General features: G+C 46.2%; 3 protein-coding genes and 1 long non-coding RNA gene across 10 annotated transcripts; 3 read left to right on the top strand and 1 right to left on the bottom strand.

Annotated features, from left to right (window-relative positions):
* Nucleotides 1-2,205: 2,205 nt before the first annotated feature.
* Nucleotides 2,206-5,872, top strand: LOC125524413 (cyclin-B2-2). The gene is made up of 10 exons (XM_048689465.2): nucleotides 2,206-2,386; nucleotides 3,003-3,185; nucleotides 3,288-3,399; nucleotides 3,929-4,033; nucleotides 4,133-4,273; nucleotides 4,387-4,476; nucleotides 4,584-4,805; nucleotides 4,908-5,006; nucleotides 5,095-5,273; nucleotides 5,369-5,872. Exons 2-10 carry the CDS (start codon nucleotides 3,022-3,024, stop codon nucleotides 5,514-5,516), a joined length of 1,260 nt encoding a protein of 419 aa, XP_048545422.1. The 5' UTR covers nucleotides 2,206-2,386; nucleotides 3,003-3,021; the 3' UTR covers nucleotides 5,517-5,872.
* A 2,910-nt stretch (nucleotides 5,873-8,782) lies between these two features.
* Nucleotides 8,783-12,993, top strand: LAZ1 (organic solute transporter ostalpha protein (DUF300)). Its single transcript, XM_048685036.2, has 9 exons — nucleotides 8,783-8,944; nucleotides 9,200-9,646; nucleotides 9,772-9,828; nucleotides 9,933-10,041; nucleotides 10,119-10,303; nucleotides 10,393-10,481; nucleotides 11,437-11,698; nucleotides 11,901-12,152; nucleotides 12,256-12,993. Exons 2-9 carry the CDS (start codon nucleotides 9,485-9,487, stop codon nucleotides 12,580-12,582), a joined length of 1,443 nt encoding a protein of 480 aa, XP_048540993.1. The 5' UTR covers nucleotides 8,783-8,944; nucleotides 9,200-9,484; the 3' UTR covers nucleotides 12,583-12,993.
* Nucleotides 12,994-16,427: 3,434 nt separating this feature from the next.
* On the top strand, nucleotides 16,428-22,266 carry LOC125525763 (1,4-alpha-glucan-branching enzyme, chloroplastic/amyloplastic-like). Of its 7 annotated transcripts, XM_048690772.2 has the most exons (7): nucleotides 16,430-16,685; nucleotides 16,797-16,877; nucleotides 17,256-17,460; nucleotides 17,572-17,641; nucleotides 17,924-18,190; nucleotides 18,290-19,157; nucleotides 21,751-22,266. In XM_048690772.2, the coding sequence occupies exons 1-7, from the start codon at nucleotides 16,596-16,598 to the stop codon at nucleotides 22,105-22,107; spliced, it is 1,938 nt and encodes a 645-aa protein (XP_048546729.2). In that variant the 5' UTR covers nucleotides 16,430-16,595; the 3' UTR covers nucleotides 22,108-22,266. The 7 variants fall into 7 exon arrangements, with proteins under 7 accessions (XP_087394285.1, XP_087394289.1, XP_087394287.1 ...); XM_087538159.1 differs by having other exon boundaries at nucleotides 16,428-16,877; nucleotides 21,781-22,266; XM_087538163.1 differs by having other exon boundaries at nucleotides 16,428-16,877; nucleotides 21,734-21,870.
* A 407-nt stretch (nucleotides 22,267-22,673) lies between these two features.
* On the bottom strand, nucleotides 22,674-23,627 carry LOC147962441 (uncharacterized). Its single transcript, XR_015611980.1, has 2 exons — nucleotides 23,144-23,627; nucleotides 22,674-23,061 (listed from the first exon to the last, which is right to left on the bottom strand). It is a non-coding gene; the product is annotated as an uncharacterized LOC147962441 (long non-coding RNA).
* Between the last annotated feature and the right edge of the window lie 1,084 nt (nucleotides 23,628-24,711).

The following is a 24,711-nucleotide window of genomic DNA, read 5'->3' as shown; positions in this document are numbered from 1 at the left end:
GTACGTAGATCACACTCTCCCCTCTCGTTGCTATGCATCACCATGATCTTGCGTGTGCGTAGGAATTTTTTTGAAATTACTATGTTCCCCAACAATCATACCATAAGCTAGCTTCTAGGGTTTAGCCTCTTCGATCTCGTGGTAGATCAACTCTTGTACTACTCATATTATCAAGAACAATCAAGAAGGACGTAGGGTATTACCTCCATCAAGAGGACCCGAACCTGGGTAAACATCGTGTCCCCCGCCTCCTGTTACCATCCGCCTAGGCGCACAGTTCGGGACCCCCTACCCGAGATCCGCCGGTTTTGACACCAACAGCAACCCTCCAAAGCTCACAGACCCATCACAGGGTAAAACAAACCGCCCACCGTCTCATGGTATCATCCAACACGCCATGCCCGACCGCGCTGGGCCCCACGGTTCAGCGCGTGCATCAAATACAAACTACGCCTGCGAAATCCCAGTAATTACAGTAATTAAATAAAACAATAAGGTAACAAACATAGCACCCAATCTATCTACGACGTGCCAACCCTCCAAAGTTCAAATCACAGACCCATCATAGGGTAAAGGAAACCCACCAAGGTCTCATGGTCTCATCCAACACGCCGCGTCGGGCCGCCCCGCGCCCCGCAGTTCAGCGCACGCACCGAATGCAAACTGCACCTATGAAATCCAGTAATTTCTATAATTAAATGAAAGAATAAGAAGATGAGTGCGGCGTTTTTGCTCCAGGTTCAGTTGCACCCGCGCTGACGAAAAAAATCAAAAAAAATACTAGAAAAATTCCAAAAAAAAATTGGGTGGTAGATAATTTGATGCGTGAAGTTCGCTGCAAATTTCAACTCATTTGGACATGTGAGCAGCTCTCTACAAAAAAGATAAAATCAGGGTTTGTAAAAAAATTTACTGTTCACACACTGTTTTGACCCGATTTGTCTTTTTTGCCGAGACCTGCTCAGATATCCAAATGAGTTGAAATTTGGAGCGGACCTCACACATCAAATTATCTATCACAAAAAATTGGATTTTTTTAATTTTTCTAGTATTTGTTTTTAAATTTTCCTAACCGGGAGCAGATGAGCCTATGCACCGATTTGGATTTTCGTAAGGAGACAAACATTACACCCTATCTATCTACGGCGTGGCAACCCTCCAAAGGTCAAATCACAGACCCATCACAAGGTAAAAGAAAATTGCACATGGTTCAGTGCGCCACATCGGGTCGTGCCGCGCCCGATGGTTCAGTGCGCACACTGAATACAAACTACACCTATGAAATCCAAGTAATTTTAATAATTAAACAAAAAGAATAAGGAAACAAACATGGCACCCTATCTATCCACGGCGTGGCAACCCTCCAACAGTCAAATCATAGACTCATCACAGGGTAAAACAAACCACACGGTCTCATGTTCTCATCCAACACGCCACGTCGGGCCGTGCCCCCCCCCCCCCCCCCCCTAGGCGCACCGAATACAAAGTACATCTATGAAATCCCAGTAATTCAAATAATTATATAAAAGAATAAGGAAACAAAAATGGCACCCTATCTATCTACTGCACTACGTGGCAACCCTTCAACGGTCAAATCCGAGACCCACCCGAGAGTACAACAAACCGCCCGCCGTCCCTTGGTCTCATCCCACACGCCACGAAACCCCACGCCGCGCCGCCCCGCGCACCGAATACAAACTACACATACGAAATCCCAGTAATTCCAATAATTAAATAAAAAAATGAAACAAACATGGCACCCTGTCTATCTACTACGGTACATGTCAACCCTCCGACGGTCGAATGCCAGACGCATCACGGGGCAAACGAAAACCACCCAACGTCCTTTGGTCCCATCCCACATGCCACGCCGCCCCACCACACGCCGCACCGCGCTGCGCATTTCCGTCCGCGCACCAAATACAAACCACGCCTGCGAAAAATCCCAGTGGCTCGAGTAAAAGGAGAAAGAAACAAACATGGGCACCTAAATCTATCTCCATCTATCTTAAAGCTGACGCCACATTCACAAGAAGGGAAGATAATAAAGCCCGTTTTGAAAGCACATGGAACCCCCTAGCCGTTAAGGCCAGCCCACACGTTTCCCCGGCCGTCGGATCAGCATCCGACGGCCCGGATCCCACGACCGTTGGGGTTCGAACGCGGCTCCGGCTCAGGCAGGCCCCCTATTTTATCTCGCCCCTGCCTCCCCCCGATCCCAATCCCCATCCGCCCGTCTCTCTCCTACGCTCTCCCCGCTCCGCTCCTCCCCTGCACCAGCCGCAGCGGCGAGCTACTCCCTCCCTCGACCTAGAGCCTGGGAGAGAGAGGCGGCGGCAGCTCCCCCTTCTCCCCCTCCCCTCCCTCGCCGTCGCCGAGCAACGAGGTCCGTCACGGTCGTTTCTTGGATGGATGGATGCGTTCTTGAACGGGGTTGAGGGGTCGTTTCTTGTTCTTGAGGGGATGGGGTTCTTTGGTGGGTTTCTTGAGGGTTTCTTGCCGGATTTGGTGCTGCCCCCCTCGGATCTCCGGCCTGGATGGATGAATTCGGGGGGAGGCGCTAGCTCAGAGCGCGCGATTGCGTCGGGGCGGCTCGCGGCGTAGGTTCTTTGGCGTTCTTGGGGCGGATCTTTGGAGGTCCCGGTTGTTCTTGCGTCGAATTGGAGCAACAGATTCTTGGCAGCGCGGTCTGTGCTGGTAGAGTTCCAGCTGCTCAAACTTCCCTTTTTTGGTTCGGCGCGTGCGGGGTTTCTTCCTGGATCTCCCGTGCCAGAGCAGAGGGTCCTGAAGCGTGGCTAGTCTAGTAGGGCGTTCTTGCTCGTTTGGGTTTCGGATTCGCGAGGTTTCCCATCGCTTTCTTGGCCAAATCCAGAGTTCTTGGCTCGTCCCACGCGCCCGATGAGAAATCGGCAGCGATTCGAACCAAAAGATCCCGCTTTTTCAAAGTTCTTCTGCGGATGCGTTTCCCCTGTTTCTGAATTTGGATTGCCCTCTTGCTGCAGGTTTCCTCTTCCGTCAGCAATGGAGAACATGAGATCCGAGAACCACCGCGGCGCGGCCATGGAGGGCGTCAAGCTCGCGTCGGAGGCGGCGGCGAACACCAACCGCAGGGCCCTGAGGGACATCAAGAACATTCTCGGCGCCCCTCACCAGCCCCAAGCCGTCAGCAAGAGGGGCTTGCAAGAGTGAGCAATCCACCGATCCCACCGATCCATGGCAGAATTTCGAACTCCAGTTTGATTCAGAGCTGGATCTCTAATCGCTCCGAGTTTGTTTCCATGTTTCAGAAAACCCGCCGCCGCCGGTGCCAAGAGCCAGCCTGGCGCCGTCGGCCACCGGCCGGTGACCAGGAAATTCGCCGCCATCCTGCAGCAAACGCAGCCTGCAAACGCCCCGCTGGTATGGGCAATTAAAATCCTTGCTGTTTTGATACTGTCTTGGGTGTGCATTGCTGTTCTTATCTCTGTACTTTCCAATTGTGCAAATTTTACGACTTGTTGGGTGAATTTAGATGCTGGGGAGTGGATCCTGAATGCACTCTGTGTTTGCTATCAGTTAGATATTCAGATTTGCGCACACAAATGTGCAATTGCGTATGGTTTGAATTACTACACCTGAATCTGCAGATTTGCACACAGTAAAAAACTTCAGAGATTTGAGCATGCCAAATCTTGTACTATATGGCATATCATTAATGTAGGTTTAATATAGTTCTAGCAGATTTAGGCAAGTAGTAGTATATCTTATCTAACTGAACTGGGTGCTCTCTTTTATATATGGAATGATATCAATGTAGGTTCAATTGGCTGTAGATTTTCCATCTTTTGCACTCAGATTTTGGTCAGATTATTTTACTTGCCTTGTTTGAACCAAGAATCTGAGCAAAATAGGTAACTGTCAACTCAAGGATTTGAATTTATTTTGGCAGGCACCAATTGGCAGTGAGAGGCAGAAGAGGAACGCTGACACTGCATTCAATGCTCCTTCAGACATGGAGTGCAGCAAGGCTTCAGATGATGACCTTGATGAGATGGTAAGCAGAATAACACAACTAGCATTGCACGATCAGCACGAGCTATCTACCATTTTGGTGTTTTCATCGCTCATCGTCCATGCTTTGTTGTTACTCCAGATGACCAATGAGCTCAAGGAGATCGACATGGAGGACACCGAAGAGGAGGAAATGCCTGACATCGACAGCTGTGACGTCGGCAACTCCCTTGCGGTTGTCGAATATGTGGATGAAATTTACAGCTTCTACAGAAGGACCGAGGTAACTTATCTGCTTGGAACCCTGCTTGGAACCCCGGTCAAGTTATCTACAGAGTTGTGTACCTGACCTGTTATGGTAGTAATAGTCTCATTGCCAAATTCTTTGTGCTGTAGGAGCTGAGCTGTGTGTCCCCCACCTACATGGCACACCAATCTGACATCAATGAGAAAATGCGCGGCATTCTGATTGACTGGCTGATTGAGGTAAGGATTCCGTTCGATGCTCGATGGATTCGGCAAAGTAGTCTTATCTTAGCATGCTCTGGAATGGAAAGTTCTTAGAAACCCCAATGTTTCATTGTCCAATGCAGGTCCATTACAAGCTTGAGCTACTGGGGGAGACCCTTTTCCTTACTGTAAACATCATCGACAGATACCTGGCCAGGGAGAACGTCGCCAGGAAGAAGCTCCAGCTGGTGGGCGTGACAGCCATGCTGCTGGCATGCAAGTATGAGGAGGTCAGTGTGCCAGTCGTGGAGGATCTGATCCTCATCTGCGATCGCGCCTACTCCCGGGAAGACATTCTTGACATGGTAACGATCCTGCTATACGTTGTATACCTTTTGTCGATTCGATTGGTACGAGTTCTTGTTTTGTCTTCAGAGAATTGACACTAGGATGTGATAATTCTGCAGGAGAGGATGATTGTTGACAGGCTTGAATTCAACATGTCAGTCCCTACTCCATATTGCTTCATGAGAAGATTCCTCAAGGCAGCAGGGTCTGACAAGAAGGTAAGATCACAGCTCACCTTGGATCATTGCTCTGTTTTGTATGTGTGCATTGCTTGTCTGACACAAATGGTGCCGTCTTGTGAATCAGCTGGAGCTGCTCTCCTTCTTCCTAATCGAGCTCAGCCTGGTCGACTACAAGATGCTCAAGTTCCAGCCGTCGATGCTGGCGGCGGCGGCCATCTTCACCGCGCAATGCACGCTCAACGGGTGCATGTCCTGGAACAAGTGCTGTGAGCTGCACACAAAATACTCTGAAGAACAGCTCATGTATGGAAACACAGTGTCTTTCATTCAGACCAACTAGCTTTCAGTGAGTGAGTGATGCCTTTGTACTCACAGTTGTTTGGCTCACTGGTTTGCAGGGACTGCAGCACAATGATGGTGGAGCTGCACCAGGGGGCGCCGCGCGGGAAGCTCACCGGGGTGCACCGCAAGTACAGCACCTTCAAGTACGGGTGCGCCGCCAAGTCGGAGCCCGCCGCCTTCCTGCTCGACGCGAGGAAGGCCTGACCGACCGACAACTTACATCACCGTGTCTGTGACAATTGCTAAAAAGATGGCGAGCTAAAGAAGAGGAAGAGGTGGTGGTGTACATTGAGGTGCTCTGTTCTGATGAGATTTACACCAAGGAAGAAGGGAGACCAACGTTCGCTGTTGGCCGTGTCGCGTGCGTTTTTACTGCTACTGCTCTCTCGGTATAACTTAACATCGATCCGGTCCGAGTTGAGTTGAGTTTGTGTGTGTGTGTTCCAATTACATGTGTTGGAATGTGTTTGTGTATTTAATTCTTGGATTTGTTGTGCGATGATGACACCTACCTGCAAAACAACTTGCAAATAAACATTAATTGAATTTCCTGTTCAGTATATGTCCTGTTGAGCATCTTTGATTATTGATCTTGTCCTGGTAGCAAGTATTCTTGGGCCCCAGAATTTGAAATTTGACTTGATGTGAAGATGGATGTAGAGTAGGAGGAACCTGAAACATGTGGCTGAGTTGTACTGAAAATTTAAATGAAAGGGGGAGGGAAGATCTGAAGTGAAGATGGATGTGTGAACTTGTTTGACTTGTGGGAAAACTTGTACGTAAGCAGTACTATTTGATGCCAAATTTGAACTCCCTGTTCAGCATCTTTGAATTTCCTGGTAGCAAAGTCTGCAAATAATGGTCCCAGAATTCAAATTTGGGTTTGAATTCAAATTTAGCATGGGGAGCTTGTCTCAGAATTTTGAACTTTGACTAGCAGTAAGTAGGAGGAATCTGGGCATGTTTGCAGTGTACTTGCCCTTGCTTTGACTTTGGGAAAACTTGTACTGGTAGTAGTAACTAGCAAGGCATTGTAATTCGTGTAGTACCTGCCAAGCCTGTAGATATGATTCTACTATTGCAAGATCTGGAATGCCAAGGAAAATTAACAGGGTTCGCCCCCTCACAATGTGCCCTGGCAGCAAAATCTCTACCGGTTACCGTTGGAATTCGAATTCAAATTCAAATTCAAATTCGGCATGGATGGCTTGTCCGGGCAGGTTGGCAGTGCTAGCTAGTAGTACAAAGTGGTCCTAGATTTGTGAACGTTTTTTTTTCTCCCTTGTGGATGGACTTATTGGTGGTGTCACTTTGACTTGCAGTGACCTTGTAGTAGCAGGAACCTGAGACATGTGGGCATGTTTGCAGTGGGCATGTTTGCAGCGTTCTCCGTTGATTCCCTTCCCTTGCATGCCTGCCTTACAAAATTTGAATGGAAGGGGTGTGATCCGAAGAAGCCAACATGCAGATGTGAACGGTGGTGAACGTGCAGATGTGTGGGTGGTAGCAGATGGTGGTTTGTGAACTTGCCAGAGATTCGAATTTCCTTGCAAAGATCTGGAAAAGAAAAGGTGGATTAACTGGATTAGTAATTCGATTGAAGTGTCACTCCTCAGCCTGACCAACCAACCCACCAACCCCGGCTAAATTTCTGTTTTGACCCATTTTTGAAACCTATTCGAGATATGACCCTAGTTTGAATTTTTTTCGAGATCTGACCCTTTTGCTACCGCCAGGAACCATGGCGGTAGGGTATAACAGCATTTTAGGGTTGGCGTTGAGTCTCTTTCCGACCCATCTTTCACACAGTCATCGGTTACAGGCTACGATTGATTCAGCTCAGAGCATCTACAAACCGGTCTTTACATTGCCCCCCTATATGTCAGCGCTCAGTCACCCCTCGTTTCTCCGTGTGCGCAGCCATCACCCTCATATCCAAATCCTTGCGCACTACACTATGAGCAATAAGAAAAGAAAAGAACCACACTCTCTTACTTGCGCACTTGGAGCTATTTGATGAAAGTCAACGCGCCGATAACCAAAAAGCGTAAGTTGGGACCAAAGACTGCGTTTTTCTGGGTTATGCCACGCATAGCGTTGGCTATATGTTTCTAGTGGTGAAATCGGATGTACACAATGTGAAGGTCGGTACGATCATGAAATCTAAAGACAATACATTCTTTGAGGATATTTTTTCCCCATTAGAGATGTGCAAAGCACTTTTAGACTGGAATCTCATGAGACTCTTTGACCTGCCATTCCGATGGAATATTATGAACACAAAAGTGATGAAAGTTCAACGGATGATGGCGAGGAAGCTCCTGTTATGAGCAAGAGACAGAGGACTGCAATGTCTTTTGGTGATGATTTCCTCGTGTACCTTGTGGATGATGACACTCTCAGTTCCATTTCAAAAGTTTATGCATTTCCGGATGCTGACTACTAGAAGGATGCGGTCCATAGATAGATGGATTTCATATTGGCTAACGGGACATGGGAGATCACCGATCATCCTTATGGTTGCCAACCATTGGGATGTAAGTGAGTGTTCAAAAGAAAGCTTATGCTTGATGGTACTGTTGAGAAGTACAAGGCTAGGCTTGTGGCCAAGGGTTATACCCAAATGGGAGAAGAAGATTTCTTTGATACTTACTCATTTGTGGCTACACTAACAGCCATTCAAGTGTTAATCTCGCCTCACATGGTCTTCTTGTTCATCAGATGGACGTTAAGACGGCTTTCCTTAATGAGGAGTTAGACGAGGAAATTTACGTGCAACAGCCAGATGGCTTTGTAGTAAATGGTCGGGAAAGAAAGGTGTGCAAGCTATTGAAATCTTTGTATGGCCTAAAACAAGTGCCTAAGCAATGGAACGAGAAGTTCAATAACACTTTGACATCTGCTAGCTTTGTTGTTAATGAAGCTGACAAATGTGTATACTGTCGCTATGGTGGGGGCAAATGAGTTATACTTTATCTGTATGTCGATGACATACTGATATTTGAGACCCACCTCAAAGTCATTAAGGAGGTCAATGCTTTTTTCTATCTCATAACTTTGAGATGAAAGACTTGGGTGTGGCTGATGTTATCTTAAACATCAAGCTACTGAGAGATAATGAGGACGGAATTACACTTTTGCAATCCCACTATATTGAGAAGATTTTGAGTCGATTTAGATATTCGGACTGCAAACCTTCTGCAACACCGTATGATCCTAGCGTGTGGATTCGAAAATTAGAAGGCACAACTGTAGATCAATTGAGATATTCCCAAGTGATTGGTTCAGTTATGTATCTAGCTTGTGCTACTCGTCCTGACATCCCATTTGATGTTTGTGAACTGATCCGCCTTTTAAATGAAAAAAGAACGTTAAACAACCATAGAAGGAACGGAAAAAAACCATGTGGTGTGATGCGGATGCTTGTCAGGTCAGGTCGCCTGTCCATAACCTGCGCGTCTCTGTCTGATGAGAGAAAATACGGGAGGATTGGAGCACCTAACCTTCTCCTCTCCTCTCCTCTTGTCTCATCTATCCTGACCTGACCTAACCCTCTCATCGTCGTCGTCGACCCCTCCCTCAACGGCGGGCCGGCTGCGGACCGCAGATCCCCCGCAATCCTTCCGTCAGAGGTACGCGCCCCTTCCCCCTTCTCCCTCGCCCTCCCATCCCCCGCCCCGCCCCGTCCATGGAGCCCGATTCGACCGTCGCCGCCCGCCCCGGATTCGCGGGGCATTGCCCGATCCACCCGCGTTCCTCCGACGCCAATTCGGCCGGGCGCCGCTTCGTTTTCCACGATTACGAGCTCATTTATTTTCCTCCCTTCCGATCTAGCGGAGCGCTTGCCGCCTCGTGTGGACGCCGTTTAAAATTCTGCTTGCCTGCAGGGGCTCAAGGAATCCCGCCGAATATTATTAGGCGGGCGGAGGAATATAAGGGACAAAAACAGGGCAGCCCACTCTGCTTTTTCGGTCTCACCCAAACGGACCTCAGTATCAGTCTGCATCACTGGGATTGTTTGTTTCATTTCCAAGATCAAATTCCTGATATTATGATGCTCTATGAACCGCAACCTGGAACGGTGAATCCCGGTCGCGAGTGTGCGGGCGAAAGCGCAAGAGAGGAGGCCGCATCAGCTTGAGTACAGACAAGCGGCGGGACAGACAGGGCCGATGGCAATGGCAATTGAATTGGCCGACAAATTGCTCCTGGTGCTCCGGAGCTACTCACTGCCTGTCTGGGCCACCATCATCTCGGGGCTCTTCGTCGTCGTCTCGGTCTCGCTGTCCATCTACTTGCTCTTGAACCACCTCTCGGCCTACAAGAACCCAGAGGTCTGTTCTGTTGGTCGCTATGATCAGTCGGTGTTGAATTTCTTATTTTCCATACAGCAGGGTGAATTGTCGCTGGAGCTGTATTTGTTTTTGGACTCACCGCTGCTGCATTTCTTCTTTTCCAGGAGCAGAAGTTCCTCGTCGGTGTCGTTCTGATGGTGCCGATATATGCAATCGAGTCGGTAAGGTGCTATGCCATGTCTTGTTCAAGTGTGCGGCCACAGTGTTGTTGGCTGGTTGAGGTCGATCCAGCCGTTAACTCTTGTTTCTTATTCCACTGTTGCAGTATATATCATTGGTGAATCCAACAATTGGTGTAGATATTGAGATTCTGCGAGACGGATACGAGGCATTTGCCATGTACTGTTTCGGGCGGTATCTAGTTGCGTGCTTAGGTACGCGACTGTCTAGCATTGCAACGCTATCATCCATGTCTCTGCCCTTCCTTATAATGTAATCTTGTTCATGCTAGGTGGAGAGGATAGGACGATTGAATTTCTGAAGAAGGAGGGCAGTTCAGGTTCTGATGCACCACTTTTAGGCAATGCATCCGAAGAACGACATGTGAACCACCCTTTTCCGATGAATTACATGTTGAACCCATGGCCCGTTGGCGAATGGTTCTACTTGGTAGTTAAGTTTGGGCTTGTCCAATATGTAAGCCACTCTTTAGCTCCCCCATTCCATTTGATTTTGCAGCATCTGATGGAAAATCAAAATAATATGTCCTCCTTTTTCTTGGATAGATGATAATAAAGACAATATGTGCTCTTCTTGCGGTGATTCTTGAATCCTTTGGGGTGTACTGCGAAGGAGAGTTTAAATGGAGCTGTGGGTAAGATACATACTGATGAAGCAACCTCATGTTTTTTTCACTCAACAATCCTTGCATGAACTCGTCTCATTAACCTATACTGCTCTGCTCTTTGCAAATGATGTTTTAGATTGCGACGCTCAGTAAATGACTTATAATGAACTCGTCTCATTCAGCTATACTGCTATTGTACTACTACCTCTGCTCTTTTCAAATGATGTTTTAGACTGCGATGCTCAGTAAATGACTTAATATACACACAAGTGTTTGGATATGCCACGTGTAAAACATATTGCTTGATTTTTTTTCATTAAAACAAACTTTAGTCTCATTTTATTTTAAATAGTAAAAATGACATTAATAATCTGAAATAACCGTCATCAAAGCCGTTTACTGGAGACATTTTTAGTGTCCAAAATGACAGGTAAAAGAAAACCGAGGTCGTACCATTTTGTTGACAAGTCTTTATTCTAGTGACATTCATGGTCTGTGTTGATATTCATGAGAAGGTTGTATGGTATATCAAACCATGTATCCTAGATTTAGTTGTCCTGCAGCTGTCATTCAGTTACAACTTGGAACATTATGTTACCATATATTTGTCGAATTTAATACAAATTTCAATGAATGGCTTGATTTTTTGGCATCAACTTTTGCTGGTTAGCACTTATAAATGAATCTTACAAGCTGCATGGGAAATATGGAGCACATTTATGCTATCTTTGGTTTACCAACATAACTAACAGTAAGTTTACCTGTTTTTCCTCGCCTCTGCTTTCATATGTACTGCTAGTATCATGGAACCTACTCATGCGTCTAATGATGTTTAGTTAAAAAACATTTTCTTGCTACTGATGAACTAGTTCTGTGGGCATGTGGTAGGATCGGAAAACCTGTTCGTGCATCTGATGATCCAGTAGCTTCAGACTTTAAATGCATTCTCTTCCTACTTACGAATTGCTATCTTATTTACCAGGTACTCTTACACTGCCATGGCTCTCAATTTCAGTCAGTCATGGGCCTTATACTGTCTCGTTCAATTTTACGCCGTCATAAAGGACGAGCTAGCCCATATAAAGCCCCTAGCGAAGTTTCTGACATTCAAGTCTATTGTGTTCTTAACATGGTGGCAAGGTGTGGCAATAGCGTTGCTCTCCAGCTGGGGCTTGTTGAGAGGCCCTATAGCTCAAGAGTTGCAGTTCAAGTCCAGCATTCAGGACTTTATCATCTGCATAGAGGTGGTGACATGTTCCTGATTATACCATTTCAGTTCCTTGCGTGATGCTGACAAATCCTTGTTTAAGCATGCTTGCATTCTCAATTTTGCAATAATCCTAACGAAGTAATATTTATATTTAGATCAATAGGCCTCAGCCCTGTCCCATTTTCCATTGAAAATGAAACAAAGTAACCGAAGTTATTTTTTATCATTGAATACAGATGGGTTTTGCTGCTGTTATTCACCTGTACGTCTTCCCTGCCAAGCCATACGAGCTAATGGGCGATCGTTACATCGGAGATGTTTCAGTTCTGGGAGACTATGCTTCAGTTGACTGCCCTCTAGATCCAGACGAAGTTAAAGATAGCGAGCGCCCAACCAAGATTAGGCTTCCCCAGCCAGATGATCACGTCAGATGCTCCACTGCCATAAAAGAAAGCGTCCGTGATGTTGTACTTGGAGGAGGCGAATATGTAAGGAAAATATGTTATTTGTTCTGTTACCCCCTTCAGCCCAAGTTTCATTTTGACCAACTGTAGCTAAACCTGAAACACCTTATCTGACTGAACCTTGCAGATTGTGAATGACTTGAAGTTCACCGTGAACCACGCGGTGGAGCCGATCAACGAGAAGATCCACCAGATATCCCAGAACATGAAGAAGCACGATAAAGACAAGAGAACGAACGACGACAGCTGCATCGACTCGCCGCGATCCTTGCACAGGGTGATCAGTGGGATCGATGACCCGCTACTGAACGGGAGCCTCAGCGACAACAGCGGCCCCAAGAGAGCGCGGAGGCAGCAGCGCAGGAGGTCGGGCGTGGGGACCAGCGGCGAGACCAGCGACCATGGGCTGGGCGGGTACGAGATCCGGGGACACAGGTGGATCACAAAGGAGTGAGGAGGATCAGGATCGAACCCCGGTCTGCACTGCAGCATTGAATTCCTTTCGAACTGAAGCGCTGGCTGCTCTGGATCTTCAGGACTGCTAAGCCTGAAAGGCAGTAATCAGATCACCTAAATTCTTGATGAATCCGGGAGGCAGTGCTTGCAGAAGAAAGATATGTGTCAATCACCCCATGACACGGCGAATCGAGCTAGCGATTTTTTGGCTGACTATTTCAGCTGCTGATGACATCGAATCTCACATATTGAACAGTATAGCAGGATTACTACAGCAAAGAGAAGGATGGCCATGACAGGTTTCATACATCATCATTCATAAACCTTTTGGATGAATATCTTCTTCTGTAATGTACAGACTAAGATATAAAAGGATTAATAGATGTTTCGTCGATGAGGCGTCAGGTCTTGCTCAGTTGTCATCATTGTCACACTGTTATTATGGCATGACCCGTTGGAGCAGATAGTGAAGTGTTTACTACCATTGCCTCAAGAATATTTCCGAGTCGGTTTTTTGAGCCGTCCGATCTGAATCGAACGGCGATGTGCTTTCTCCTACCTCCAGCCTTCTTCTCCCTCCTCTTATCCACCCGTTGGCCCAACTGCCTGTTGTATGTCACCTGCTGCTGCTGGCGGTGCTCCAGCGTGCGCCTTGCCGCCCTGTCCTGCTGCCATCCTTGGCCATCCATCTAAACCCCCAACTCTGGACATCTTCCATATCTTTGGGTAGCTCCGGGCCCTCCCTCCAGGTGCGCCTCCTCTTCTCTCTCTTGAATCGAATGAACCGAATTCAAATTTCAGGCAACTTGCATACAACAAAGGTTTTTTTTTTGCCATCCGGAGGTGTGGGTGTAAGAACTATGAAGCGGAGACAAGATGGACATGGCTTGCTGTCTGTTCATCTGCGTTGTTTGTAAGCTTTAGACGGATGATGACACGAGCAGCCACAATCTAAAAGTGCCCAACAGAAACTGCATCACCATGAGATGGACCAAGGGAAAACAAACAGTTGGTGCAAAAGCCACTCTTTTCATTGGATTTTTTGCTAAGTTGAGTGTTTATTAAAAGCAAACCTTGTTTGGCTAGCAAGGACATCAGCCACGTAGAACTCCGACACCTTTGGCCCACCCAAAACCCCACCATAAATAAACATCTTCGCAGTAATAATCTGTCACATGACACACCCGGCCCTCCTGAGACTCGAGTGAAAAGATTGAAGATCATCTCACAAGTAAACGAACGAGAGCGTTAAATGTTTTTGGCTGTGGTGCAGCCTAGCCTTACATCAAAGGAACAAGCAAAAAAAATTATGCGCTTGCTTTTTTCTAGCTTTTTCAGAACTAGTGTCAAACCAAAAACAGTATATTCGGCTGGAAACACACGAGTGCGACTTTTTTCGGTCCCGAGCTCCAATAAGCTCTCTATTTCAAATAATAATTGAGAGTATATTTGTAAGTTAAGAAATCCAAAAAATCTAAATTGTATACATTGGAATGCACTATGACAGAGTAGGGCGTTTTGGTGACCGGCCTCCATCGAGCCCTTTATTTTTGAAAAAAAATCAAACTTTCCGGTTTCAAATAAAGCTGTAGAAAAATACGCGCAAGTATACAAGGGTGAAATTGTTTGTAAAAATACACGATGAAATATCTTGAAATGCAACTTGTACAAAAAAGTAAATAAATTTATGTACTTTGAGGTTGAATAGTATCATGTGTTGAAAAGCCCCAGATTTGTTTTGTTTTTGCACAACCCGCATTTCAGCGTATTTCATTCTGAAAATTTACACACATGTACATTATGCCTCTATGCACATCTGTATTTTTTTTCAGAATTTTATAAAATGTAAAAATACGAATTTTTGAATTTTGCAATTGGAGCCCTCCATGGAGATCGGCCTCCGAAAACAATTTTCGACTATGATGCTGCAACATTGTATGAAAAATAAGGATTTATTCGAACTACAAATGCAAACAGCGGCAATATTCTTTTTTGAAATCGGCGGAACCACTGCATTTGTATTACGAGGAAGTTAGAGATATGTGTGACCGGGCTCCATTCGTCCTGCGAGGAAGGGGGCGAGGTGGGAGAGGCTCACGGCAAGGAGGAGGGACTCCTTGGCGGAGAGGCGCTCCGTCTCGCAGGCGTAGCTGGCAGCGGGCTCCCACGTCTGCGCGTACACGTAGTTCCGCCGGGGACAAACGGGCGGCGGCCCGGATGAGCAGCGTGGTGGCCAGCGACGGATGGGGCGGCGGTTCGGATGAGCAACGCGGCGGCCGGGGACGGACGGGGCGGTGGCCTGGAACGAGCTTGAAAGCTCCGATGGCAGTTGGACTCCGGCCAACTGCTTTCTCGCGATGCAGGGCCCTGTAGAAGCGGAGGCGAAACCTGTGTTTTTGCAGATCAGGAGGACTTTTTTTACTGTGCCCCTTAAAAAATTGCATGTTGGAGTCGTTCAGGGGGTTTGTTCAGATGGGATTTTCCGCGCTGACCCGTATTTTGGCGATTATTTTTCGGGTCGGAGCTTTTTGCGGGGTCTGCTAGAGTTACTCTAACCTATGGCCGACAATACATATACATCATGTCCATATAGGTAGAGGGTGCTAGGGTGGATTTCTTTATTGTCCGAACCTATGATCGACAATACTCAAGAGGAGTTATGTAGACTTAACTCATATATAGTGCTTTCAGTTCCGCGGCAGCTAGACAATGATGTCGCCGTCAGCATGGACAAGTTCTACACCCACCTTGTTCTCGCTTCGGTGACGCTTCTTTGTATCGTTGCGAGGCTTATGGAAGATGATGTGTGCCCATATTTGGTTCTTTTGGGTCTAGTGTTGTCTTCAGCAAGTCTGTCTTGGTCGCACTGTCCTGCAAAGATGGACAATGTGATTTTGCGTATTGGTGCTTTGTGTCTGGCGTTTGCTTATGCAAGTTTATCTCACCCATGTTGTCCTATGGAGCCGACGACATGGTTGTTGTGCGTCTTGGTACTCCAATGGATCCAGTTTTGATCGATGATGGTTGGCCAGCCTTGGCCCCATCACATAGCGTGTGAGATTTGTGTTTCTCAGGTCTGGCTGGCTGGACCTAGGGCGTTCCATAGCCCTTCTCCGCCGTTTTTTTCTGCAGGGTGGCGGTTTTTTTACGTAGATCATAATGGTCTACATCGACGACTTTCCTACTGCTATCTCTACAAGCTACCGCGTTTCAACAAGTTCACTTCGCTTAGATGGAGATCCAATGGTGGCAATGAACTTTCCTCATGATGCTTCGTCGTTGGATGCAAGGGTAAGAAGAGTTCGGCACCCCCATGACACGGGGGTGCTTCTCGATTTCTATAATGCCGATTCTTTTGAAAAGGCCTGTGTTACTTAATATATGGCATTTAGCCTTTCCGCTGAAGAAAACAAAAGTATGATGGACTAAGTTATATATTTCTTAACTGAATTATGGTCTTCAGTAGAAAGATAAAATAAAAATTAATACGTTCTTCCCTCGCCCTTTCTAGTGATTCAAGGCAAAATCACTTCTTTTTTTTGCGGGGAAAAGGCAAAATCACTTTTTGTGGGCGGCGTAGCATAATAATATAATAACAAAGTAACTAAAACAGGATATTTTCTATTTTAATCGTAAGGACACCATTTTCCCTTATTAATGCTATATAAAAGTCATCAAAACATGACAAACTGTTTTTTTTAGCAAAAAGTTGCAGACTGATGAGACACGCGAGGGCCCAAACCTTTTCACTGGCTTTACCGCTGGCCCGTTACGCACGGGCGCTCCCCGACCGTCCACGTGGCACCCGGCCCACCGGGCCCCACAGATCCGCCTCGTCTTCCTCGTGCCTCCCCTCGTCAGTTGCTACCACTCTGTACTCCACTCTCCCGTTCCGTCTCCGGCGCCACGCTCCTCCTCCGGCCGCTTGAAAGCGCGCAGTGCCACGAGCCCGGCGGACATTCTCCGCCGACGCTGACAGCTCCGCGGCGCCCCGCCGTGCCGTGGAAGACGATGCTCTGCCTCGCCTCCTCCTCCGCCTCGCCCTCTGTCCCGCCGCGCCCCTCCTATCCCGCTGCTGTCCGGCCCGGTCCGGGGATCTCGGTGAGCCACCGAGATCTGTTCTGTTTCATTCTTTTAACGTTCTCTGTTCTGCTTGCCCATGGCGAAGTTCTTGACGGCTCTGATGCGACGATGCTGACCGGTCGCCTGCAGGGTGGCGGCGGCGCCGGCGGCAATGTGCGGCTGAGCGTGCTGCCCGTGCCGTCTTCGCTTCGCTGGTCGTGGCCACTGAAGGTAAACTTCTTCTCTGCCTGTCCAGATTCGCTGGAATTCTTGTGCAAAATATAATACTAGTACTAATAATAAACCTGAATTCGTCCATCAAACACCCTTTTGGGTCTCAAATGTTTCAAGAAGTGGATGTGATTTTAATCAAATTTCTTTACATATATGTGGTCCATACATAGTATAATCTCTGCTGCGATATTTCAACCGTACTACTTGCTATTCAACAGAAATGTGCATAATCTTTGATGAATGTATCAACCAATTAATTGCTGCATTTGTGGTAAATATAATTAACTGATATAAGCACAAGATTATGTGTTGTATCTCTGCAGCTTGTTCAGTTCTAATCTGCTGCCATCTCTAACTGTCATTCATATATGCAAGGCCAATAGCAAGATTTCTGTTCCCGAGACTGCGCGGGAACACAAAACTGTGGCAACAGAAGATGGTGTCAGCCACCTTCCCATATACGATCTGGACCCGAAGCTGGCCGAATTCAAGAACCACTTCAATTATAGGATGAGAAGGTATCATTACCAGAAACATTTGATTGAGAAACATGAGGGTAGCCTTGAAGAATTCTCTAGAGGTGAGCTCTTGTTCATGCATTCGAAATGCTTGTATTTAATTTGTGACGCCCACGGCACAAAAGCGCATACTTAGCTCTGTGTCTCTGGCCTTCATATGTGCACATACTTAGGCTATTTGAAGTTTGGGATCAACGCAGAACCTGGTGCAACGGTATACCGGGAATGGGCCCCTGCAGCAATGTAAGTGTGTGATTTGCCATGCAGCTACTTGTTACTCCTACTTGTTAATGCCATGCAGCTACTTGTTAATAGTCCTGGGTTAACTCGTGCATATCATTAAAATGCTGATGAAACTGTCCTGGGATGTTAAGTTGGTGCACTACAGAGAAAATATGAAAAAAGTTTTCCCTTTCCTGATCATGGTCATAGTTGACTAGTCCTTATTTCTTGACAATACTTACTTCTCACTATCTTTAGTAGATTCATATGTATTTACTTGCAAGTCTTTACTTTATGGTGAAGGGAAGCACAACTTGTTGGTGACTTCAACAACTGGAATGGTTTTGAGCACATGATGACGAAGGATAATTTTGGAGTTTGGTCAATCAAGATTCCTCATGTCGAGGGGAGACCTGCCATCCCTCACAATTCCAAGGTTAAATTTCGATTTAGGCATGATGGAGTATGGGTTGAACGGATCCCCGCATGGATTCGTTATGCAATTGTTAATACCTCTAAATTTGGAGCTCCATACGATGGTGTTCATTGGGATCCACCAACTAGTGAAAGGTCTAATTTCAGTAGTTTGAGAGCTGGAAATTAAGTAAAACCCAAATAAGATAAAATAAAATAATGCGGTGACATGATATTTTTATCTTTGTTTTGCAGGTATGTGTTTAAGCATCCTCGACCTCGAAAGCCTGATACACCACGTATCTATGAGGCGCATGTGGGGATGAGTGGTGAAAAGCCTGAAGTATACAGAGAATTTGCAGACAATGTGTTACCACGTATAAGGGCGAAAAACTATAACACGGTCCAGCTAATGGCAATCATGGAACATTCCTACTATGCTTCTTTTGGGTATCATGTGACGAATTTCTTCGCGGTTAGCAGCAAATCAGGCACTCCAGAGGACCTCAAATATCTTGTTGACAAGGCACATAGTTTAGGATTGCGTGTTCTAATGGATGTTGTCCACGGCCATGCAAGCAAAAATGTGACAGATGGTCTAAATGGCTATGATGTTGGTCAAAGCGCACAAGAGTCATATTTCTACACAGGAGACAGGGGCTATCATAAACTGTGGGATAGCCGGCTGTTCAACTATACCAATTGGGAGGTCTTAAGATTTCTTCTTTCCAATCTGAGATATTGGATGGACGAATTCATGTTTGATGGCTTCAGATTTGATGGGGTTACATCCATGCTATACAATCACCATGGAATCAATACGTCATTCACTGGAAATTACAAGGAGTATTTTGGTTTGGATACCAATGTAGATGCAATCATTTACATGATGCTGGCTAACCATTTAATACACAAAGTCCTGCCAGAAGCAACTATTATTGCTGAAGATGTTTCAGGCATGCCAGTTCTTTGTCGGCCAGTTGACGAAGGTGGAGTAGGGTTTGACTATCGCCAGGCTATGGCTATTCCAGAGAGATGGGCCGACTACTTGAAAAACAAAGATGTCCATGAATTCTCAATGAGTGGAATATCACAGACTTTGAATAACAGGAACAAAGATCAGGTATGTTCTTTCTCATTTGTTGTTGTGCATGGGTGCATGTTTTCTCGGGTGGGGTAGCTATTCTATGGACTTATGGTTCAAAGGTGGGGGACTTTCTTTGCATGGTTGGAAATTTTAATAAATGTAAACACTTGGGTGGATGACTTTTAGTACCTTCTTTGCATAGGCTATCACAATTCTATTCAGACAAATGATTATAGTAACCACTAGCCAACTACTATTATGGACCATAGCATGTCCAAGGATCCAGTGTTGTATATCATTGACTTTGTGTTGGTATGTTGAAACAACAACTTTAATCTTCACGCAAATATTCAGTCTATTGTTGGCCATAAGACTATGACGTTTCTCTGGATGGGCATGGAAACATATGTTGGTATCTCGAACTTGGAACCTGCTTCAATCACCTATAATTGGTCGTAAAAAATCCACAACTTTGGAAGCTTTTGGATGGCTCCAACCATCCAGGGTTCCCCACAAACTTTAGAGTGACATAAGCTTCAGGAAGAACTCAAGGGAAATTCAAAAGGGGCCAAGTGGAATCACAAATCTACTGTTCCTTTTTCTCTCACTCAAATCAAAGATTGATGGGTTGTAGAGGGAGGATAGAAGCTCAAAGTGCTCAACAATGATAGAAAGCTCATGTATGGTCGCCTCCTTCAGTTGGGGAAGAATGGCAACCTTTCGTATGGTCCTCGATTTTTGAACTTTACTCGGCAATTCAGATCAGCTTGCAGCCTCCCGTGCATCCCAGATATCTTGGGTCCTTCTGGGAAATACTCTCTTTAGCCCCCCCCCCCCCCCCCTCCCCACACACACGCACACACAAGCAGGTCGGGATGTTTTGGGGTCCTTTTGCTGGCAAGAATGACAATTCCTCAATTCCTAGGGTATCTTTTTGGAGTGTGTAGGATTTTTTAGGTCATCAATCTCCACTCTTGTTCCTCTGGTAGACTCCTGTCAATAGTACGGCTTCCCTATGACTCAAAGATATGAAAAAAAAATCTATGATTAAATTTAAAGATGTAGTCTTTTTTTTCCTTGAGTGGTCTCTAATAAATGACTCATCCACTCTAGAATATCATTAGTACCCCAATAGCCCGTCATTATCACCGAATCCTACTTTTGGGCTAAAGATGTCATTTTAGTTGGCAATTGGAACAAGCAAACAAATACAGTATATTTTTGGACTTGTCACCTCAAAGAAGCAAAACTATCTTTCTTGGAAAAAAGACACCCAAAAGGCATCTTAGATCTGATAATTATCAACAAAAACAAAAAAACAGTACAATGGAATGACAATTAGACACAGAATGACAAGTAGAAATAAATACCTTAAAAATCATACTAGCCTCCTTCAGATTGTACACCATCTTTCGGAGATTAAAAATTGCACTCAACCGACAATAAAGGAAAGGGACGCCTAAAAATACCCTCGCCATACTAGGCTTTAAAGACCGCAATAGCCACTCTCTGCTTGAGAAAAGATCTAAAACACGCTGAAGAAGCATCGGTTGGTGCATCACCCCACTTAGTACAAGAGTTGGAGAAACCAAATCATGCCGTAGAAGAACACGTAAGAAGATGTCGAAGTCGCTCCACAAATAGCCAACCATTTGCTCTCCTTGATAGGCACATCAATTGTAAAAATCCGAAGACAGTCAACAAATTTGGTGACGCAAACTCTTACAGGCCCTTCATCGGTGCCTGGTCGAACATCGTTGATGTAGAGAGATGCCGAAGAGACCTTATTCCAACATGCCATCATTGCCATCACTTCGTTAATGCAGCCAGGTATACAAAACTGAGGGGAAAAGAAAAATGAGACAAATGGGTCCCCACTCTTGCGGTCGACGAGGCCAATGGACGGGGAAGAAGAGCAGGACCGAGGCGATGGCATGGAGGAAACCTTTGACCAAAAAATGAGGCACGCAACACCAGGACTTCCCAGGGCGTCACCCATTCTAGTACTACTCTCGTTCAAGCATGCTTAACTTTGTTATTCTGATGGGATTCGTTGCTTTACTGTTGGTATAAACCTTGAAGAAGCAAAACAATCTTAGACTGAAGCATGACTATTATCTTGTAAATCTGTGTCCCTCTTGTATTATTTGTATATAAACTCTTTATCATGTTAGAACAAGTTTGCATCATGTCCATAGGCCAATGATGATGTTTAAAACCTTGGCATAATGAATGTTTGATGATGCTGGCATAATGAAGTTTTGCGGATATATGAAAATCTTAAAACTCAAGCAACAAAGAATATCCATCCATTTGATGTCCAGCAAGGTATAATGTGTGGTCTAGGTTGGTAAGTGTTGCTACGTTTTAGACGTACAAGCACGTAAAGTCTAGGCAATCCTTTCTAAAAAGAGTCTATCTTATCCCTATTGGTCTAGATGCATCGTGCCATTTTAAATTATGTTCGGCTATTGCAAATTCAAGTATAGAAACATAACTTTCCATGTCTAATTGTAGGATGCAAAATATTTAATGTTTAATTTGCCATACAGAAGTTAGTCTGTTTTTCATGATTCACCGTTGTAACTTATTTCAACCCTACTCATGTCTAGTAACTAAAACTTAATAGGATGCAATTGAAACTACGATTGCACAACAGACGACCCCAAGATCAACTTTGGATGTTGCTTCCGAGATACCCCCCCACATAAGTTCCACAAGCACGTTCGAACATAATTCCCAATTAGAGGCAAGCCCATTGAAGTTGCCAATTATTCAAGCTCTTGAGGCTCTACTACTGGCTGAAAGACAGGGTGCAGCTGCACTCCGAGATGCAACTGACATCATGAGGAGGCAAATAGAGCAATCAGATGCACTCCTCACCAAAACCAAACAAGAGATGGATGAAGTTAGAAAGAAGCAAGCGAAGACCGACCAAATTCTTAGGCTTCTAATATCCGGAGCTCAGGGCAATCCCACATCATAATCTTAGTTGAAAGTTGATTCTCTTTGTGAGCTTGTCATGTGAGGATGTGTATGCATGAACTCTTAGATGTATGTCAAACGTATGTGAGTGTAATACGGTGTGAACTAGAAATTATTCATTCTCCAAATTATGTAATAATCAATTCAAATTGTGTGATAATTTATTGCATATGCTTGATTAAGATGCGTTGTCAATTACAAGGTTGCCTAGAAATGATCTGTGCAAGGATGGGCAGCTAATGGTCCGAAGCAAATCCAGGTCGCCAATTGGCTGTATGTTATGACACACGAATTTCATCACAAAGTATATTAATACCACAACAATTTGGGCTGGCCCCATTGACCTAAATATGTCTTAAATGGGTTCTATGATTACGACAATTTAAAGTTTGACATAGAGCGATGCCACCTAAGCGGGCCGGCTCGGGCTGGCACAGATGCAGACCCCGTATAATGGACCCGTAAAAAAGCATATTCGTGGAATATGCTTTTTTACGGGTCGGCTTCTGCGGGTTCTGATCTGACGCAGCTCCTCCCGGCCCGCAAAACTTAGATTTGCAACTTAAATTGATCTAGCATAATGCTTTTTTTTTTGCTTTTGCAACAACATTAGATACAAAAGATATCACCAAATCTTGGCTAGAATAGCAAAACCAAAGAAAACAAGAACCACAAGTATGCATTTCAGAAGATATCCAACTTCCATAACTGCTCCCACTAGTTGAAGCAATATCTTCTCCATGCACTCATTGTTGATCTGCGAATTCTTGATCTTGCTTTCTTCATTCTTCATCTTTGGTTTCAAAGAAGTAGACGTTGCTTCCCCTCTAGTTGCACATGCAGCCGCATCATTGCCTTGGATTGTACCAAGAAGTGCACTAACATCTATTAAATTTCTTTCTATCAACAAATCAATGTATTGGCCTTCCCCAAACCAAAATGAGCATCCTTCGTCCTACACAAAAGAAGCTCACAGTGAGCTACCGCAATCGAACTAAAGAATGAGTTATGAAACGAGCTACCGCAAGTGCATGTACCCCGTCGTTTTCGCATTTGAAGAACACCCATCCGGGGTGCTTCGGCGTGCTCGAAGTGAGCCGCAGCACTTTCCGCGTGCAGTCGTCGCACTCTATGAGCGGCATCGGCAAGCCACAAAGACGCTACGCGAGCATCGAGCCCGGTGGACGGCCGGACGAGTCCATGCCCGCAAACCTTCGGCAACGGCGGGCGGATGAACTCGCACCTGCATGCGGCGATGCGCCCTTGCCTGGGCTACGGGAGAGGCTCCTCGACCACTCCATAGCTTGGGGCAGCAATCAGCGGCCGAAAAAAGCCAAATCCGGCGGCCTGCGATGAACTGCCGCAGATCTGCAAATCGGGCGGCCCGCCGACGCAGGGGGGAAGGGGGGAGGCCTTGTGCGCGTGGCGGCCTTCCGGCGTGCTCCTGCCGGCTGCGGTCGCCGGAATCTTGGGCGGCGGCCGGCGGCGGTGCGAGAGGGGAGAGGAGAGGTGGTTGGTGGGAGAAAGCGCGGGATGAAATGTCCCCCCACCAACCGCTTCCGCTTATATACAGGGCACCACAGCCGCGAGGGGGAAACCCGCGTTTTCCCGGGTTGGGCTCGGGATTTTGCCGCGCCCCTTAAAAAATTTTGCGGGCCGGAGCGGGATGCGGGGTTTGATCGGGCGGGTTTTTCCGTCCGGCCCGCATTTTGACGGTTATTTTATGGGTCGGGGCGGGATGTGGGGTCTGCTAGAGTTGCTCTTAGACATTTGTCATAAAAGGGCGCCATTTGTCATAAAAGGGCGCCGAATGATTACATTGTTATCCACGTGGAGTCAACTGGCGTGCTAGCAATCAGGGTCTGACGCCGAGCTATTCTATGATGGAAATAGTGACGGTTTCCTAGTATATTCATGGCAGGAACTTTCTGTCATAGAATTCACAGAACCCTCTTCATCATGGAAAATGTCACGCGCGCCTATGATGAGAAAAAAGATGTTTCGTCTAAAAAAACCATCTATGACGCGACATTGCCATTGTGGAGGTGGCAATTAATTCGATGCTGTAAGCATAATATGGAGCGTGCACCTTCTCTCTATGGGGAATTCCCAATAGACGCGAGACTAGAAGACCCAATTTGCCGTATGTATCTAAAAGAAGACCCAATTGGTGTATGTATCTCACTGTTCCGTGAAACTTTCGCGTTCCTTTTCCTTTTCGGATACTGGTGTGTCCCTCATGGCGAGTGGTGATAATGTTTTTCTCAATGGGGTATTGTAATACTAACAAAAAGAAAACTACCCCCTCTCATGTTGCTCCACGTGCAACGGGGAAGGAACCCTAGCCGCCGTCTAACCCCTCCCCCTCCCCTCGGTCATCTCCTCTCTTCCTCCTAGGACTCCGCCAAAGGGCACGGCCTGGCTAAACCCGACGGGCGTCCCCGACGGCAGGGCGTCCTCGTCTCTTCACAAGGTGGGATCGATGTGGGCTGATGCTGCCAATGCAACACATGTGTAGGGGTGCGACGGTGTGCCAGGGCGGTGATGACGCAAGGGGGTGACGGCGGCTACGGCATTCTTCCGCTCTTCTATCGTGGAGGGCCCC

Source organism: Triticum urartu, chromosome 7A (genome assembly GCF_056163025.1).
Source record: "Triticum urartu cultivar PI428250 chromosome 7A, HENAU_Tu73, whole genome shotgun sequence".
Classification (NCBI taxonomy): Eukaryota; Viridiplantae; Streptophyta; class Magnoliopsida; order Poales; family Poaceae; genus Triticum; species Triticum urartu.
This window is presented reverse-complemented; position numbering and strand designations above follow the sequence as displayed.

What these genes read in the sequence shown, in the direction of transcription:
- LOC125524413 (XM_048689465.2), top strand. Translation starts at nt 3,022, where the DNA reads ATGGAGAACATGAGATCCGAGAACCACCGCGGCGCGGCCATGGAGGGC. An exon ending in GCTTCTACAGAAGGACCGAG is followed by an intron (nt 4,274 to 4,386) that starts GTAACTTATCTG and finishes TTTGTGCTGTAG; the next exon opens with GAGCTGAGCTGTGTGTCCCC. An exon ending in TGATTGACTGGCTGATTGAG is followed by an intron (nt 4,477 to 4,583) that starts GTAAGGATTCCG and finishes TGTCCAATGCAG; the next exon opens with GTCCATTACAAGCTTGAGCT.
- LAZ1 (XM_048685036.2), top strand. Translation starts at nt 9,485, where the DNA reads ATGGCAATGGCAATTGAATTGGCCGACAAATTGCTCCTGGTGCTCCGG. An exon ending in GTATCTAGTTGCGTGCTTAG is followed by an intron (nt 10,042 to 10,118) that starts GTACGCGACTGT and finishes TGTTCATGCTAG; the next exon opens with GTGGAGAGGATAGGACGATT. An exon ending in GAGTTTAAATGGAGCTGTGG is followed by an intron (nt 10,482 to 11,436) that starts GTAAGATACATA and finishes CTTATTTACCAG; the next exon opens with GTACTCTTACACTGCCATGG.
- LOC125525763 (XM_048690771.2), top strand. Translation starts at nt 16,596, where the DNA reads ATGCTCTGCCTCGCCTCCTCCTCCGCCTCGCCCTCTGTCCCGCCGCGC. An exon ending in GCTGGTCGTGGCCACTGAAG is followed by an intron (nt 16,878 to 17,255) that starts GTAAACTTCTTC and finishes CATATATGCAAG; the next exon opens with GCCAATAGCAAGATTTCTGT. An exon ending in GAATGGGCCCCTGCAGCAAT is followed by an intron (nt 17,642 to 17,923) that starts GTAAGTGTGTGA and finishes TTTATGGTGAAG; the next exon opens with GGAAGCACAACTTGTTGGTG.